Raw genomic sequence first — 16,357 nt, 5'->3', positions numbered from 1 at the left:
CGCTTTTCAGTGGCTTTATTTTTTTTTTAATACCAGAAACGAAGTGTATCAAGTGTAAAAACATGGTTCCTGTTCCACAGATGACACAGTAACAAAGACATCATCCACTTGTTATACATGCTAATTTAATTACATGGAAGCATTTCCCATTTCACAGACAGCCTTTATTTCCAGGTAACTTCTTCACCGGGTTTCAATTCCCTGTGTGGAGGGGGGGGGAAAAATGAGGATAGTAAAATTAGGTAGTGCACAGGACTTTTGCAGACTGTAATCTAAATCTATGAACAATAATGTAAGTTAGTGTTTCACTAGCTTAATTGTGAGGTATTTTGTAACAGATCTTGATTTCTATATTAACTTTTAAGAATAATTAATATCTTTGACTTCCCTTGTAACTGATAATCAAAAACTATATCATTTGAACAACTCGTCTTCTCCTTCCTTCCCCTCTTCTTAAAGGTTAGGATCATTTTTTTCTGTGTACTTTCCTTATGATACTCTTGACTCCCTTCCACATTACCCCCCCCCACAATGAGCGCTGTGGAGAAGATCCTGCAGCAGCATATCTCTATTGACTAAAATGGGACTTCATGGCAGGGTCCACTCACATTGGAGTTGAGCTCATTGGACAACTGTGGCCTTAGTTATCGAGTGTAGCCAATGAGGGCTTGAAGTAGATACTTTAGGAGCATGACAAAGACACCCATAAAATAGTTAGAAGAGTTGCTAGAAAGCAACTGAACAAGGTGCATCTTCAGGGCTCCCTGCCCCTTTTAGTCTGAAAGCAAAAGATGGAATTATGAGCCAATCCCTTATGTATGTGTGGTTCCCAACAAAGTCAATGGGATTTCAGTACCAGGCAAACTGGTTGAAACTATAGTAAAGAACAGAATTATTGGGAAAGAGTCAACACAGCTTTTGTAAAAGGAAATCATGCCTCACCAATCTATTAGAATTCTTTGAGGATGTCAACAAGCACATGGACAAGGGTGATCCAGTTGATATAGAGTACTTGGACTTTAAGAAAGCCTTGGACAAGGTCCCAAACCAAAGGCTCTTAAGCAAAGTCAGCAGTCATGGGATAAAATGAAGGTTCTCTCATGGATCAGTAATTGAATAAAAGATAGGAAACAAAGGGTAGGCATAAGTGGTCAGTTTTCACAATGAAGAGATAAAAAGCAGGATCCCTCAAGGATCTGTACTGGGACCAGTGTTCCCTCTAATTTTTTATGTCCATGTGCGAAATGAATTTTGTTATGTGCACCAATATGGAGGTGGTGTGTGACATCACCTTCATATTAGTGCTAACAAAATTCATGCAATGAGGGTGGGACCAAGGAGTTCGGAGTGTGGGAAAGGGCTCAGGGCTGGGGCAGAGGGTTGGGGTGCGGGGAGGGTGAGGGTGAGGGCTCTGGCTGGGGGTGCAGGCTCTGGAGTGGGGGCAGTGATGATGGGTTTGGAGTGCGGGAGGGGGCTCAGGGCTGGGGTGTGGGGGGATGGGGGATCTGGCTGGGGGTGTGTGCTCTGGGGTGGGATTGGGGATGAGGGGTGCAGGAGGGGTTCAGGGGCTGGGCCGTGGGCAGGGCTCCTTTCCCCGGCAGGGCTGCGCTGGGCCGTGGGAGGGGCTCCTCTCCCTGCCTGTCTGCGCAGCCCTTGAGAGCCCGCTGCGCGGCCGCACAGCTTACAGGGAACATAGACTGGGACCTCTGCTGTTCAACATATTCATAAATGATCTAGAAAAGGGGATGAACAGTGAGGTGGCAAAATTTGCAGATGATACAAAATTACTCAAGATTTTAGTCAGCTTTGGACTTATCTAATAGTGACGAATGGATCTCTGTCACTGGGCAACAAAATGGCAGATGAAATTCAGTATTAATAACTGCAAAGTAGGGGTGTCAATTAATCGCAGTTAACTCATGCAATTAACTCAAAAAATATTATTGCGATTAAAAAATTAATACTAATTAATCGCAGTTTTAATTGCACTGCTAAACAATAGAATACCAATTGAAAATTATTAAATATTTTTGATATTTTTCTATATTTTCATATATATTGTATTATATTGTAATTGAAATAAAAGTGTATATTATTATTACAAATATCTGCACTGTAAAAAAAGAAATAGTATTTTTTCAATTCACCTCATACAAGTACTGTAGTGCAATCTCTGTCATGAAAGTGCAACTTACAAATGTAGATTTCTTTTTTTTGTTACATAACTGCACTCAAAAACAAAGCAATGTAAAACTTCAGAGCCTACAGGTCCACTCAGTCCTACTTCTTGTTCAGCCAATCACTAAGACAAACAAGTTTGTTTACATTTACAAGAGATAATGCTGCCTCTTCTTATTTACAATGTCACCAGAAAGTGAGAACAGGCATTTGCATGGCACTTTTGTAGTGGGCACTGCAAGGTATTTACGTGCCAGATATGCTAAACATTCGTATGCCCCTTCATGCTTCGGCCACCATTGCAGAGGACATGCTTCCATGCTGATGACATTCATAAAAAAATAATGCATTAATTAAATTTGTTACTGACCTTTGGGGAGATCTGTATCTCCCCTGCTCTGTTTTACCTGCATTGTGCCATATATTTCATGTTATAGGAGTCTCGGATGATGACCCAGCACCAGACATGCCAAACACGTGGAAAAACAAACAGAAATTGCGCTTGTTTTTTGCTTAATTGGCTTGAGAGTTCCTTGTTGGCTAGTTGTTGATTCTTCTCTTCCCCCTCCTCCTCCCCCCCGGCTCGCCACTTGCCCCTGCTTGCCGAGAGCCGATCAAAAAAAGGGTCAGGGGTGCACAGTGGGCCCACCACAGTCCCAGACTGCACGCTGGGGGATCTAGTCATATAGAGTGTTGGGGTTCTTAGGATTTGGCTTGTTTTGGCCTCGTTTTGAAAGGAGATTAGCTTGATTTTTGGCTTATTGTGAAAGTCAGGTGCTTATTTACCGTGTGAAATTTGGCAACTGTGCCCAGCACATGTTGTTCATTTTAAGAACACTTTCACAGCAGATCTGACAAAACGCAAAGAAGGTACCAATGTGAGATTTCTAAAGATAGCTACAGCACTCGACCCAAGGTATAAGAATCTGAAATGCCTTCCAAAATTTGAGAGGGACGAAGCATGGAGCATGCTTTCAGAAGTCTTAAAAGAGCAACACTCTGATGCGGAAACTACAGAACCCGAACCACCAAAAAGAAAATCAACCTTCTGCTGGTGGCATCTGACTCAGATATTGAAAATGAACATGCATCGGTCTGCACTGCTTTGGAGGGATATTGAGCAGAACCTATCATCAGCATGGACACATGTCCTCTGGAATGGTGGTTGAAGCATGAAGGAAATATGAATCTTTAGCGCATCTGGCACGTAAATATCTTGCAACGCTTTCTACAACAGTGCCATGAGAATGTCTGTTCTCACTTTCAGGTGACATTGTAAACAAGAAGCGGGCAGCAGCATCACCTACAAATGTAAACAATCTTGTTTGTCTGAGCAATTGGCTGAAAAAGAAGTAGGACTGAGTGGATTTGCAGGCTCAAAAATTTTACATTGTCTTATTTTTGAGTACAGTTTTGTTTTTTTTACATACAAATGTAAAAGTAAGTTCAACTTTCATGATACAGACACTACACTACAGTACTTGTATTAAGTGAATTGAAAAATACTATTATTTTTTTTACAGTGCAAATACTTGTAATCAAAAACAAATATAAAGTGAGCACTGTACACTTTGTATTCTGTGTTGTAATTGAAATCAATATATTTGAAAATGTAGAAAAACATCAAAAAATATTTAACTAAATGGTATTCTATTATTAACAGTGCAATTAATCGCACAATTAATTTTTTGAATCGCTTGACAGCCCTACTGCAAAGTAATGCACTTTGGAAAATGTAAGTCCAACTATACATACAAAGTGATGGGGTCTAAATTAGTTACCACCACTAAAGGAGATCATGGAATCATTGTGGATAGTTCTCTGAAAACATCTGCTTAATGTGCAGCAGCGGTCAAAAAAGCTAACAGAATGTTAGGAACCATTAGGAAAGGGATAGATAAGAAGACAGAAAATATCATAATGCCACTATACAAATCCATGGTATGCTCACACCATGAGTACTAAGTGTAGTTCTGGCCACCCAATCTCAAAAAAGATATATTAGAATTGGAAAAGGTATAGAGAAGGGCAACGAAATTGATTAAGGGTATGGAACAGCTTTCATATGAGGAGACGAAAAAGACTGACTGTTAAACTTACAAAAGAGACAACTAAAGGGGGAGTGATAAAATGATTAATGGTGTGGAGAAAGTGAATAAGGAAGTGTTATGTAACCCTTGACATTAAACAAGAACTGTGGGTCACCCAATGAAATTAATAGGCAGCAGGTTTAAAACAAGCATAAGGAAGTATTTCTTCACACAATGCAGTCACCTTGTGGAACTCTTTGACAGAAGACGTTGCTCTGGGTGTCCCTAAACAACTGACTGCCAGAAACTGGGACTGGAAAACAGGGGATGGATCATTGCCCTGTTCTGTACATTCCCTCTGAACCATATGGCAGTGGCCACTGTCATAAGACAGGATAGTGGGCTAGATGAACCATTGGTCTGACCCAGTATGGCTATTCTTATGACATTCACATGGGGAAGGATTGCAAGATTTCTTAACTCCAACTAATTTAAATGGCAGTTGAGAACAATGATCACCTCACTTGAGGTGCCAACGTTTTGCAGGACAGGACCTATAGGGCAAAATCCTGCTTCCTTTGAAGTCAATATCAAAACTCATATCACTTCAATTGGAGCAGAATTAGGCCTTTCAGACAGATTATTTTGTTAAAAAGTTGTGTCATAAACTAACCTTTTAAATAACATGCTCTTGTTTCTGAAAGCTGATAGTTTTTCATCATTCCTTCTGTCCAGATAGCATCCAATAACAAATCCCATGGGACACAAAATATGGACCCAGTAGTCACGCACAGCTTGGACAAAATTCACCATGATTGCTAGAACGAAGGAAAAACAAACAAAAAAAACATGGGGGTGGGGGGAGAGGAAGAGAGAGGAGACAAAAATCTATGCAATCATGAACATTTGAAGGCCAGCATATATTTTAACAAGAGAAAAATGCTGCTCTCAGGTCCACACGGAATTCCTGGGAACAGCCGGATACTGGAATCTAGATTGAACTTGCAGTACTGACAGTAGAATTTTGCCCTAAGGGAATAGGAATGCAACCCAATTAATAAATTATTTTAAGGTGATCATAGGTTGAGTATTTGCATTTAAAATTATGACAAAAGTCCCTCACTAGAAATCATCCTAATTATGCACCATTTATGAGGAGTCTGCCTTGTTGTAAAATATAATACTTGTTCTCAACAAACATTTATAAAGCAGGAATTTTCATAGTATTCATCTATAAGTCTAGATGTAATTACTGTAAGGTGGGTGCACAACTGGTTGAAAGGCCATCCTCAAAGAGTAGTTATCAATGGTCCACTGTCAAACTGGGAAGACCTATCAGATGGTGACCTGAAGGGATCGGTCATTGGTTTGGTACTACTCAATATTTTCATTAATGACTTGAATGATTGAGCGGAGAGTATTCTTATAAAATTTGCATATGACACCAAGCAGGGAGGGGCTGCAAGCACTTTGAAGGACAGGATTAGATTTCAAATGATCTTGATATGTCAGAGAATTGGTCCGAAATCAATAAAATGAAATTAAATAAAGGCAACCGCAAATCTACACTTCAGAAAGAAAAATCATGCACAAATACAAAATGGGGAATAAATGGCTAAGCAGCAGTACTGCAGAAGAGGATCTGGGGGTTTTAGTGGATCACAAATTGAATATGAGTCAACAGTATGTTGTTGTGGAAAAGGCGACTGTCACTCTGGTATACATTAACAGGGGTGTAAGACATGAAAAAATTGAAAGAACTGGGCATGCTAGGCTAGATTAACAAAGAAATTTAGGCGCCTAGAAAATCAACAGGATTCACAAAACCTGGGTTTGGCACCTAGGCTCCCTATACAATGAAAGAGCAGAGATAGGTGCCTAAGAATTGAATTCACAAAAGGAAGCATGCCAGGACATTCTTTGCCTAAGGTAGCCAACAGGAAGCATACCCCTCTCTCAGAGCTAGGCACCTAAGTCTGGACTGCAGGAAGATGTATCCCTCTGACTGGGATTCTCAACTGCAAATGCTGTCTTGGAGATAGGTACCTATACCACTTTTGCAAGAAGATGGGGGAGGGGAGGAGGAGCGGGGAAGGGACGGAATGAAGGGAGAGGACAGAGGGTCATGAGAGGAGAAGCTCTGTCATAACTTTAACCCAATGGTCAGGTACTCACCTGGGATGTGGAGACCCCAAGTTCAAGTCCCTACCCCACTTGAGGGAAATATGTGAATTGAACATGGATCTGCCATCTCTTAATTGAGTGCCCTAGCTACTGCGCTCTGAGATATTCTAATCTGAGGCTCCCTCAATCTTTCCTGTTGAAGCTGTTCCACTGTAGCTAAATATTTTAAACAGTCATTGGAGCAGGGGAACTGGATTCTGGGAGCTTGTCGACACTTACATTTTATAGTGCTCTAACTTGCTGGCTCAAGGGTGTGAAAAATCACCCTCCTGAGCACAGCAAGTCCGAGCGCTTTAAAGCGCTAGTGTAGTCAGGCTCCGAGCACTGGGAGCTGTGCTCCCAGCACTAATCCCCTCGTGGAGGTGGATTACCAGGAGCGCTGGGAGACCTCTCTCCCAGTGCTCACGCGTGACCACACTCATACTTCAAAGTGCTGCCGCGGGAGCGTTTCCATGGCAGTGCTTTGAAGTTTCCAGTGTAGACATACCCTGGGTCTCCCTCCTCCCAGGTGAATACTCTAACCAAAAGGTCACAAAGTCATTCTCATGCTTGCTCTCTCTCTCGGGTCCAATAATTCTTTCATTATTATCCACAATGCAACAGTTTCAAAATAGGGGAGGAGGTCAGAAAGAGGGCAGGGGGAGAAGAGATAGAAAGTACATGTGTGAGAATGACTCTGTAGTCTGGTGGTTAAAGCACTCACCACAGAGGTAGAAGATCCATGATTCTGTCCCCCTGCTTCAGTGACTTATTTATTTATTCATACACAGTGAACATCTTCAATCAGAGAGACTGAAGGAGCCCCACAACAGAATATACCATACTCCAGTAGCTAGGAAGCTCACCTGAGAAGTGGCAGATCCCTGTTCACGTTCCTTCTCCCCTTCAGGTAGAGGGGGGAGTTGAACCAGTGGTCTCCCACCTCACAGATGAGTAACCTAACCACTGGGCTAAAAATTATGACAGCTCCTCCCCACCTCTGGCCATTGTGTGAACTCGTCTATAAGGCCCAATCTGGTAGGTGAGGTCTGAACACACTTACCAGATCAGGCCCCACAAGCAAGTTAAGTGTTGTACTGCCTAATTTATCCTGGTTTGTCCATCACTCTGGAGCTTAGGTGTCCAGGTGCCTGCCATGGGTCTACAATATGAATGCACAGAGGCAGAAACATAAGTGCCTAGGGAACTTCTACCTCAAAAATTTAGGTGCTGAGCAATTTTGGTGCCTACAGGATTTAGGGGCAGCTGAGTGGGGGGTTTTGTGAATCCCCATGAGGCCTGATTCTGGGATTTAGGAGCCTAAAGTGGCAGCTGGATGCCTAAGTCCTTTTGTGAATCTAGCCCATTTAGTCTAGAGTTGAGAATGCTGAGAGGGGACATGATAACACTCTATAAATATAAATAAAAGATTGATCACCATCCTTTTTACAACAATCATTCTCCATAGCCATCAAGGATAGAACAAGAAGTACCGGTAATCAACTTAATTTACAGCAAGGGAGATTTAGGTTAGAGAGGAAAAACTTTCTAACTATAGGGATAGTTAAGCACTGGAACAGATTACTAAAGAAGGTGATGGAGGTTATCAAGAACAGATTAGACAAACGTGTCAAAGATGATCTGGGGGGGTTGGGGGGGGGTGGACTAGATAACCTTGAGGTCCCTTCCATCCCTCCATTTCTATAATGCTATGACTACCGCGCAGTTGGTATTTCAGTAGCAACAAGTCAGAAAAACAAGTTCTATATTAATGGTAAGATCAGACTTCATAAACTCTCTCATGCATGTTTTTCAGAATGACCAAGGAGGAAAGCTGAGGAAGCTGTGGTCCAACAATGAGCTTAAAATGGCTGAACTAGACTTTGCCTACATACAAATTCCAAACAATAAAAACCAAGTAGTATTAACCAGGTACCTTAAAAGTAACAGAAAAATCAAACGCTTTTAAAGTACTACATCAAATGTATTTAGGGACATAAAACTCAGGTCTGAAAGGAGTGTAGTCACCTGGTCTGCTCACAAGCCCAGGCACCCCGGCTCAAGCCTCACCCTGCAAGGATGTGTCTGAAGATTAGAACACCTACCCACACGGTGAATTGTGCGGTACTTGTAAGCTCTCCACAGGAGGGGCCGCGTCCGCCACTCAACTTGTACAGCACCTAGCACGGGGCCCCGGTTGCTCCCAGTAGCATTACGGTATAAGTACCACACGATCTGAGGACGAGAGCCACTCCACACGGGCCCAGTATTATTGAAGTACACCCCCCCGCCCCCTCCTCCTCCTACCACCCTGGCCCGGCCCACCCCGCGCCCTGGAGCCGTGTTCCCAGGCAAGAAGGCGCCACGGCCAGCGACCAGCACTAGGCAAACGTGCAGCCCCCGGGGCCTCCTCACCCACAGGTCCCGCTCACCTGCCGCTCGCTGTCGGGCCTAGACCTGCCGCCGCCTGCGCTGAGCCCAAGGGCAACTGGGGCCTCTCAAGCTGCTGCTACTGGACAAGCCACCAGCCTGGCAGGACAGACCAGGGGAGGGGTGGGGTTAGCTTCCCCCTGGGCGCGTTTATTTCAAAGTTCCACGCCGCCGCCCTTGTGAGCCTCTATGGCCCGGCTCCCGTATCTAATGCGGATGCGAGGCCGCAAGGCCCTAGTGTCCCGCTCCGTACTCCCCCGGGCTGCCAATGGTACAGTCCATTCCCCTTTCGCTTTCTCCTACGCCAGACTCCCGAGCCCCACCTCCCCCTCTCAGTTCAAAATGGCGGCGGCTGTGGAAGACACGGGGTCTGACTGAGGAGGCGGCCGGGGTTCCCCCTGTGCTGTTCCCACTGGGTTTAGGGGGCTGGGGGCAGCGGCGTGGGGCTGGTGGTGAGGTAGGTGCTGGGGTGCCTCGGTCCTCTCCCCCAATGTCCCTGGGCAGAGCCTGATACAGCGACCGGCACACTAGCCCCTGGCGAGCAAGGAGGCTCCCCGTCCCAGCGCATGAGGCCTGGGGGACTGGTCTGGGTGGGGGAGCTTATCTAAGCATCCCCCTTGTCAGTGAGAGTGGGGGGAGGCGCTTCCCTATCGCCGGGATGTCTTGGGATTGGGACCCTCCTCCCCGGGAGCGCCGGAGAGCTGGGGGCAGGAGACCCCCGAACGAGGTTGGGGCACTTCCAGAGAGAGGCGGGAGTGAGAGTCTGTTCTCACAGAGTGAGGCCGCTGGGGGCAGGTGGCAGTGAGTGAAGGGGTCATGCACCAGGTCTGTGTATGTGTGTGTCCTGCTCGCATTGCATCTCCTTTGGGGAGACCTCTAGCCTTCTGGCAATCACAGAATCCTAGACGTGTGGCTTGGGAGGTGCTCTAGTTCAGCCCCTAGGCAAGTAAACCTAGACCATCCTTGCCAGGTATTTGTCCAGCCCGTTTTTAAATTCCTCCAAAGATGAGTGTTGTACAAGTTCCCTGGGAAGGGAGCTTAACTACTGTTGGAGTTAGAAAATATTTTCTAATATCGAACTCTGTTTTTTCTTGCTGCAGATTAAGCCCTTTACTTCTTGTCCTGCCTTCAGTGGATATGGAGACCAATTGAGCATAATCCCCTTAATAACAGCACATATTTGAAGACTATTTTCAGGTCTCCTCTGTTTCCTTTTTTCAAGACTAAATATGCCCAATCTTCAGAAAAAGGAGGCCAAAGGGTGACTCTCTGTTTTCATTAGTACTTTTTAAAAGTTATATTTAAAAAAACTTCATGATTGTAGTGACCATTATGAAATGGTGAGTTCATGATTTTAAGGAATGGTAGGAGGGAAAACAGCACAATAAAGATAATGGATTTCAAGAAGACAGACATTAGCAAACTCAGGGAATTGGTAGGTAAGATCCCATTGGAAGCAAGTCTAAGAGGAAAAACAGTTTGAGAGAGTTAACAGTTTTGTAAAGAGACATTATTAAGGATATGAGCAAACTATTTTGCATAGGAAAGATAACTATGGCAAGAGACCACCATGGCCTAACCAGGAAATCTTCAATGATCTGAAACTCAAAAAAGAGTCCTATAAAAATGGTAATTAGGTCAAATTAAAAAGGATAAATATTTTTAAAAAACAAGTAGGAGGGACACAATTAGGCCAAGGCACAAAATGAGATTAAACTAGCTAGAGACATAAAAGGTAACAAGAAAACATTCTACAAATACATTAGAAGCAAGAGGAAGACCAATGACAGGGTAGGCTTGTTACTCAAAGGGGGGGAGGCGCAATAACATAAAATGTGGAAATGGCAGAAGTGCTAAATGATTTTTTGTTTCATTTTTCACTAAAAAGATCAGTAATTTTTGGATATCTAACAGTGAACACCAATGAAAATGAGGTAGGACCTGAGGCTAAAATAGGGAAAGAACACGTTAAAAATTTCTTAGACAAGTTAGATATCTTCAAGTCAGCAGAGCCTGATGAAATACATCCTGAAATACTTGAGGAGCTGACTGAAGAAATATCTGAGCCATTAGCAATTATCTTTGAAAACTCATGGAAGATGGGAGAGATTCCAGAGGACTGGCAGAGAGCAAATGTGTAATGCCAGTCTATAAAAATGGGGAATGTAGACCAGTCAGCTTAACGTCAGTACCCAGAATCTAGAAGATAAGGTGATAAGTAACAGTCAACATGGATTTGACAAGAACAAATCCTATAAAAAAATTAATTGTGATTAATTGTGAGAGTAAACAATAATGGAATACCATTTATTTAAATATTTTTGGATGTTTTCTACATTTTCAAATATATTGATTTCAATTATAACATAATACAAAGTGTACAGTGCTCACTTTATATTTTTATTACAAATATTTGCACTGTAAAAACAAGAGATAGTATTTTTCGATTCACCTAATACAAGTACTATAGTACAATCTCTTTATCATGAAAGTTGAACTTACAAATACGTACAAAAAAATAACTGCACTAAAAAACAAAACATTGCAAAACTTTAGAGCCTACAAGCCCACTCAGTCCTATTTCTTGTTCAGCCAATCGCTCAGACAAACAAGTTTGTTTACATTTGCAGGAGATAATGCTACCCGCTTCTTGTTCACAATGTCACCTGAAAGTGAGAACAGGTGTTCTTATGGCACTGTTGTAGCTGGCCTTGCAAGATATTTACATGCCAGATGCACTAAAGATCCATATGTCCCTTCATGCTTTAACCACCATTTCAGGAGACATGCGTCCATGCTGATGACAGGTTCTGCTCGATAACCATCCAAAGCAGTTCGGACTGATGCATGTTCATTTTCATTATCTGAGTCAAATGCCACCAGCAGAAGGTTGGGTGGGTGTGGGGTTTTTTTTGGTGGTGGTTCAGGTTCTGTAGTTTCCATGTCAGAATGTTGCTCTTTTAAGACTTCTGAAAGCATGCTCCACACCTCATCCCTCTGAGATTGGTACCTTTGCATTTTGTTAATGAGCATCATCAACATGGAAGCATATCCTCTGCAATGGTGGCCGAAGCAGGAAGGGGCATACAAATGTTTAGCATATCTGGCACGTAAATATCTTGCAATGCCGGCTACAAAAGTCACATGCGATCGCTTGTTCTCACTTTCTGGTGATGTAAATAAGAAGTGGGTAGCATTATCTTCCGTAAATGTAGACGAACTTGTTTGTCTTAGTGATTGGCTGAACAAAAAGTAGCACCGAGTGGACTTGTAGGCTCTAAAGTTTTGCAATGTTTTGTTTTTGAGTGCAGTTATGTAACCAAAAAATCTACATTTGTAAGTTGTTGTTTCACGAAAAAGAGATTGCACGACAGTACTTGTATGAGGTGAACTGAAAAATACTGTTTCTTTTGTTTACCATTTTTACAGTGCAAATATTTGTAATAAAGTTATATAAAGTGAGCACTGTACACTTTGTATTCTGTGTTGTAAATGAAATCAATATACTTGAAAATGCAAAAAACATCCAAATTTTTTTTAATAAATTTCAATTGGTATTCTATTGTTTAACAAGGTGATTAAAACTCTGATTAAGTGTGATTAATTTTTGAGTTAATCACGTGAGTTACCTGCAATTAATCAACAGCCTTAGTAACAAGCCTTTGTGGATGGGGGAAAATGGTAGATGTTTACTCCTGGTGGAATTCTGTACCACTGTGTGCATGCAGAATTCATTGCTTCCCTGTAGAAATATGACTTCTGAGGGGGAAGCAAAGGGAAGTCGCAAGAGTGGTCATGGGGCTCCTCCCTAGCAGAACGGGCATGTCGTTTCGGGTGCCCGGAGCAGCCAGCGGACAGGTAAATCACTATGGGGGGGATGCCCCGGCTGGTGGCTCCTACCCTGTGCCAGGCTCAGCTGCTAGTCTCGGCTGGGCTGGGGAGGACAGAACTTCCTCTTCCCTTGCAAGTAGCGGCTGGGGCTGGGTCAGACCCACCCCCAGAAACCTCTCCTGGCTGCAGGAAGCTCTGTGTCCCCACTTCCTGCCCCCATCATTCCTTCAGCCATGGGAGGGGGGGTCACTGTATGGGGACCTGCTCCCCTGTCCGCCCAACCCCCATGCATCCAGATCTCTCCATACCTATGCCTGCTGAGTCTTGCCCTCCCTGCGCTTGAACCTCCACCCGGCTGATTCCCTCCCCCTGCATCTGGAGTGCCACCCCTGAATCCATACCAGCCCCTGTTGAGCCCCCATACTTGAACCTCCACCCCAATGGACTTCTCCCTGGACCACCCTAACAAGCTCTGTATCTGGACCCCCAACTGACTGAGACCCAACCAGCTGCACCTGGACTCCTGCCCCAGCACCTGGACCCCCTCTCTGAATCTCTCATACCCTCTTTTCTGATTCCCATCTCCCCCACACCTCCCTGCTGAGCCCCAACCATCTTCACCTGGACCTCTCTGCAGAGTCCCATTCTCCCTGCATCGGGAACCCCCCTAATGAGGCCCTCTGCATCTAGTTACCCCCCGCCCCTTTCACACTCGGACCATAAGAATGGCCATACTGGGTCAGACCAAAGGTCCATCTAGCCCAGAATCCTGTCTTCCGATATTGGCCAAGGTGCTTCAGAGGGAATGAACAGAATAGGGATTCATCAAGTGATGCATCCCCTGTTGCCCGTTCCCAGCTTCTGGCAAACAGAGGCTAGGGACCGCTCCACTGAGCCCCCCACATCCAGCTTGTCCTACATAGAACTCTCTCACCCCACTTCTGGATCCCCCTCCACACTTGGGTCCTGCAGGTCTGAGCCTGCCTGCCCCACACGTGGATTGGGGACCAGTGGGTATGTGTGAGAGACGATGCCCCCTCGCTTGCTATCTTGGTTCATCTGGTGTGGAGGGGCATGACTCTGGGCTGTTTGTGGGATAGGCAAAGCCCTTGCACTGTATGAGGGTCAGGAGGAGCATCACTGCTGAGTTTGTTTCTGGAGGGGCGCTGCAGGGTGATCTCCCACCTCCATGCAGCCAGTGGCAAGTGCTCCCGACTGCCATGTTAGAGCCTGTACATTTATTGACAAAATATGCAGAGTTTTAAAATATGTGCAGAATTTTTAATTTTTTGGTGCAGAATTTCCTCAAGAGTAAGATGTGGTATATCTTGACATTAGGAAGGTTTTTGATACTGTCTTGCATGACCTTCTCATAAACAAACTAGGGAAATATAACCTAGCTGGAGCTATAAGTTGGCTGCATAACTGGTTGGAAAACTATTCCCAGAGAGTAGTTATCAGTGGTTCTTAATGAAACTGGAAGGGCATATCTAGTGGGGTCCTGCAGGATCGGTCCTGGGTCCAGTTCTGTTCAATATCTTCATAAATGATTTAGATAATGGCATAGAGAGTGCACGTATAAAGTTTGTGGTTGATACCAAGGTGGGAGGGGTTGCAAGTGCTTTGGGGGATAGGATTGCAGTAGAGCCTCAGAGTTATGAACACCAAAGTTACAAACTGACCGGTCAACCACACACTTCATTTGAAACCAGAAGTATGCAGTCAGGCAGCAGCAGAGGCACTCCTCTCCCCCCAAAAAGCAAGTACAGTACTGTGGGAGATATAAACTACTAAAAATACAAAGGGAAAGTTTTTAAAAAAAGATTTGATAAGGTACTCTTTCTGTGCTTGATTAATTTACATTAAGATGGTTAAAAGCAGCATTTTTCTTGTGCATAATATATTTTCAAAGCTGTATTAAGTCAATGTACATTGTAAACTTTTGCAAGAACAACCATGTTTTGTTCAGAGTTACGAACAACCTCCACTCCCAAGGTGTTCATAAATCTGAGGTTCTACTGTAAAATTCAAAATGATCTGGAGAAATGGTATGAAGTAAATAGGATGAAATTCAGTAAGGACAAATGCAAAATACTCCACTTAGGAAGGAACAATCAATTACAGACATACAAAATATGAAATGACTGCCTAGGAAGAAGTACTGTGGAAAGGGATCTGGAGATTATAGTGGATCACAAACTAAATATAAGTCAACCATTTAACACTGTTGCAAAAAAAGGGGATGTATTAGCAGGAGTGTTATAAGCAAGACACAAGAAGTAATTCTTCCGCTCTACTCCATGCTGATATGGCCTCAACTGGAGTATTGTGTCCAGGTCCGGGTGCTGCATTTCAGGAAAGATGTGGACAAACTGGAGAAAGTCCAGAAGAGATCAACAAAAATGATTAAAGGTCTAGAAAAACATGACCTATGAGGAAAGACTAAAAAATTGGGTTTGTTTAGTTTGGAGAAGAGAAGATGTGGGGAGAGGGTACATAAAAGTTTGTTACAAGGAGGCGGGAGAAAAATTGTTCTCATTAACCTTTGAGGATAGGACAAGAAGCAATGGGCTTAAATTGCAGCGGGGGTGGTTTAGGTTGGGCATTAGGAAAAACTTTGTAACTGTCAGGGTAGTTAAGCACTGAAACATTGCACAGGGAGGTTGTGGAATCTTTGTTTTTGAAGTTTTTAAAAACAGGTCCAGCGGTTCTCAAACTGGGTTGTGGCGCTGTTTTAATGGGGTCACCAGGGCTGGTGTTAGACTTAAGAACACATAAAACATAAGAATGGCCATACTGGGTCAGACCAAGGGTCCATCCATCCCAGCATCCTATCTACCAACAGTGGCCAATGCCAGGTGCCCCAGAGGGAGAACCTAACAGGCAATGATCAAGTGATCTCTCTCCTGCCATCCATCTCCACCCTCTGACAAACAGGCTAAGAACACCATTCCTTACCCATCCTGGCTAATAGCCATTATTGGACTTAACCTCCATGAATTTATCTTGTTCTCTTGCTGGGCCTTGTGCAGCAAGACTCAGGTTACAGCCTCCCTCCATGGGGTGTTGGGGCTCGGGCTTGCCCCCCCGCCCAGGGTTGTGTAGTAATTTTTGTTGTCAGAAGGGAGTCGCGGTGCAATGAAGTTTGAGAACCACTGGATTAGACAATTATCTGTCAGGAATGGTCTAGTTATTATTTAGTCCTGCCTTGAGTGCAGGGACCTGGACTAAATGACCTATTGAGGTCCCTTCCAGTCCTACACTTCTATGATCTAGTTTCTCAGGCTTTTTCTGTTTCTTTGTCAATCTGCCTTTCTCTTCATCTTCAGTGGAAGCGTGTGTATGTCTATTTATCTCCATCCAGCTCTCTTTTAATGAACAATCCCTTTTAAATAGGAAGTTGCCATACATTGACTTGCAACATTTTTGATTGTTGACATCAATAAAATTTGTTAGGTTTTTAGGGAAGTATCTGAAAACAATCCCAATCTCAGAACTATAAGAGATTGTTTTCTGTGTTTGTATTTAAAATACAGCAATGTCAGTAGAATTTCTGGTAATTGATAACGAGGTATTACCTAGTAATAATAATAATACAAAATTATTACTGACTTGCATATGTTTACACAAATGATAAAAACGGTTGGTCTAAATATCTAAATACAAACTTCTTTTGTATTAGATGTTTACTTTTTTTTTTCTTTTTAAAATAGTTGTTTTGGTAA

General features: G+C 43.5%; 1 protein-coding gene across 1 annotated transcript; it reads right to left on the bottom strand.

The window, feature by feature from the left end:
• On the bottom strand, positions 1-8,959 carry NDUFB1 (NADH:ubiquinone oxidoreductase subunit B1). Its single transcript, XM_065403174.1, has 3 exons — positions 8,804-8,959; positions 4,882-5,026; positions 1-201 (listed from the first exon to the last, which is right to left on the bottom strand). Exons 2-3 carry the CDS (start codon positions 5,019-5,021, stop codon positions 165-167), a joined length of 177 nt encoding a protein of 58 aa, XP_065259246.1. The 5' UTR covers positions 5,022-5,026; positions 8,804-8,959; the 3' UTR covers positions 1-164.
• Between the last annotated feature and the right edge of the window lie 7,398 nt (positions 8,960-16,357).

The sequence above is a fragment of the Emys orbicularis genome, chromosome 4 (genome assembly GCF_028017835.1).
Source record: "Emys orbicularis isolate rEmyOrb1 chromosome 4, rEmyOrb1.hap1, whole genome shotgun sequence".
Taxonomy (NCBI): domain Eukaryota; kingdom Metazoa; phylum Chordata; order Testudines; family Emydidae; genus Emys; species Emys orbicularis.
The sequence above is the reverse complement of the archived record's forward strand: the minus strand, read 5'-3'. Positions and strand labels throughout refer to the sequence as shown.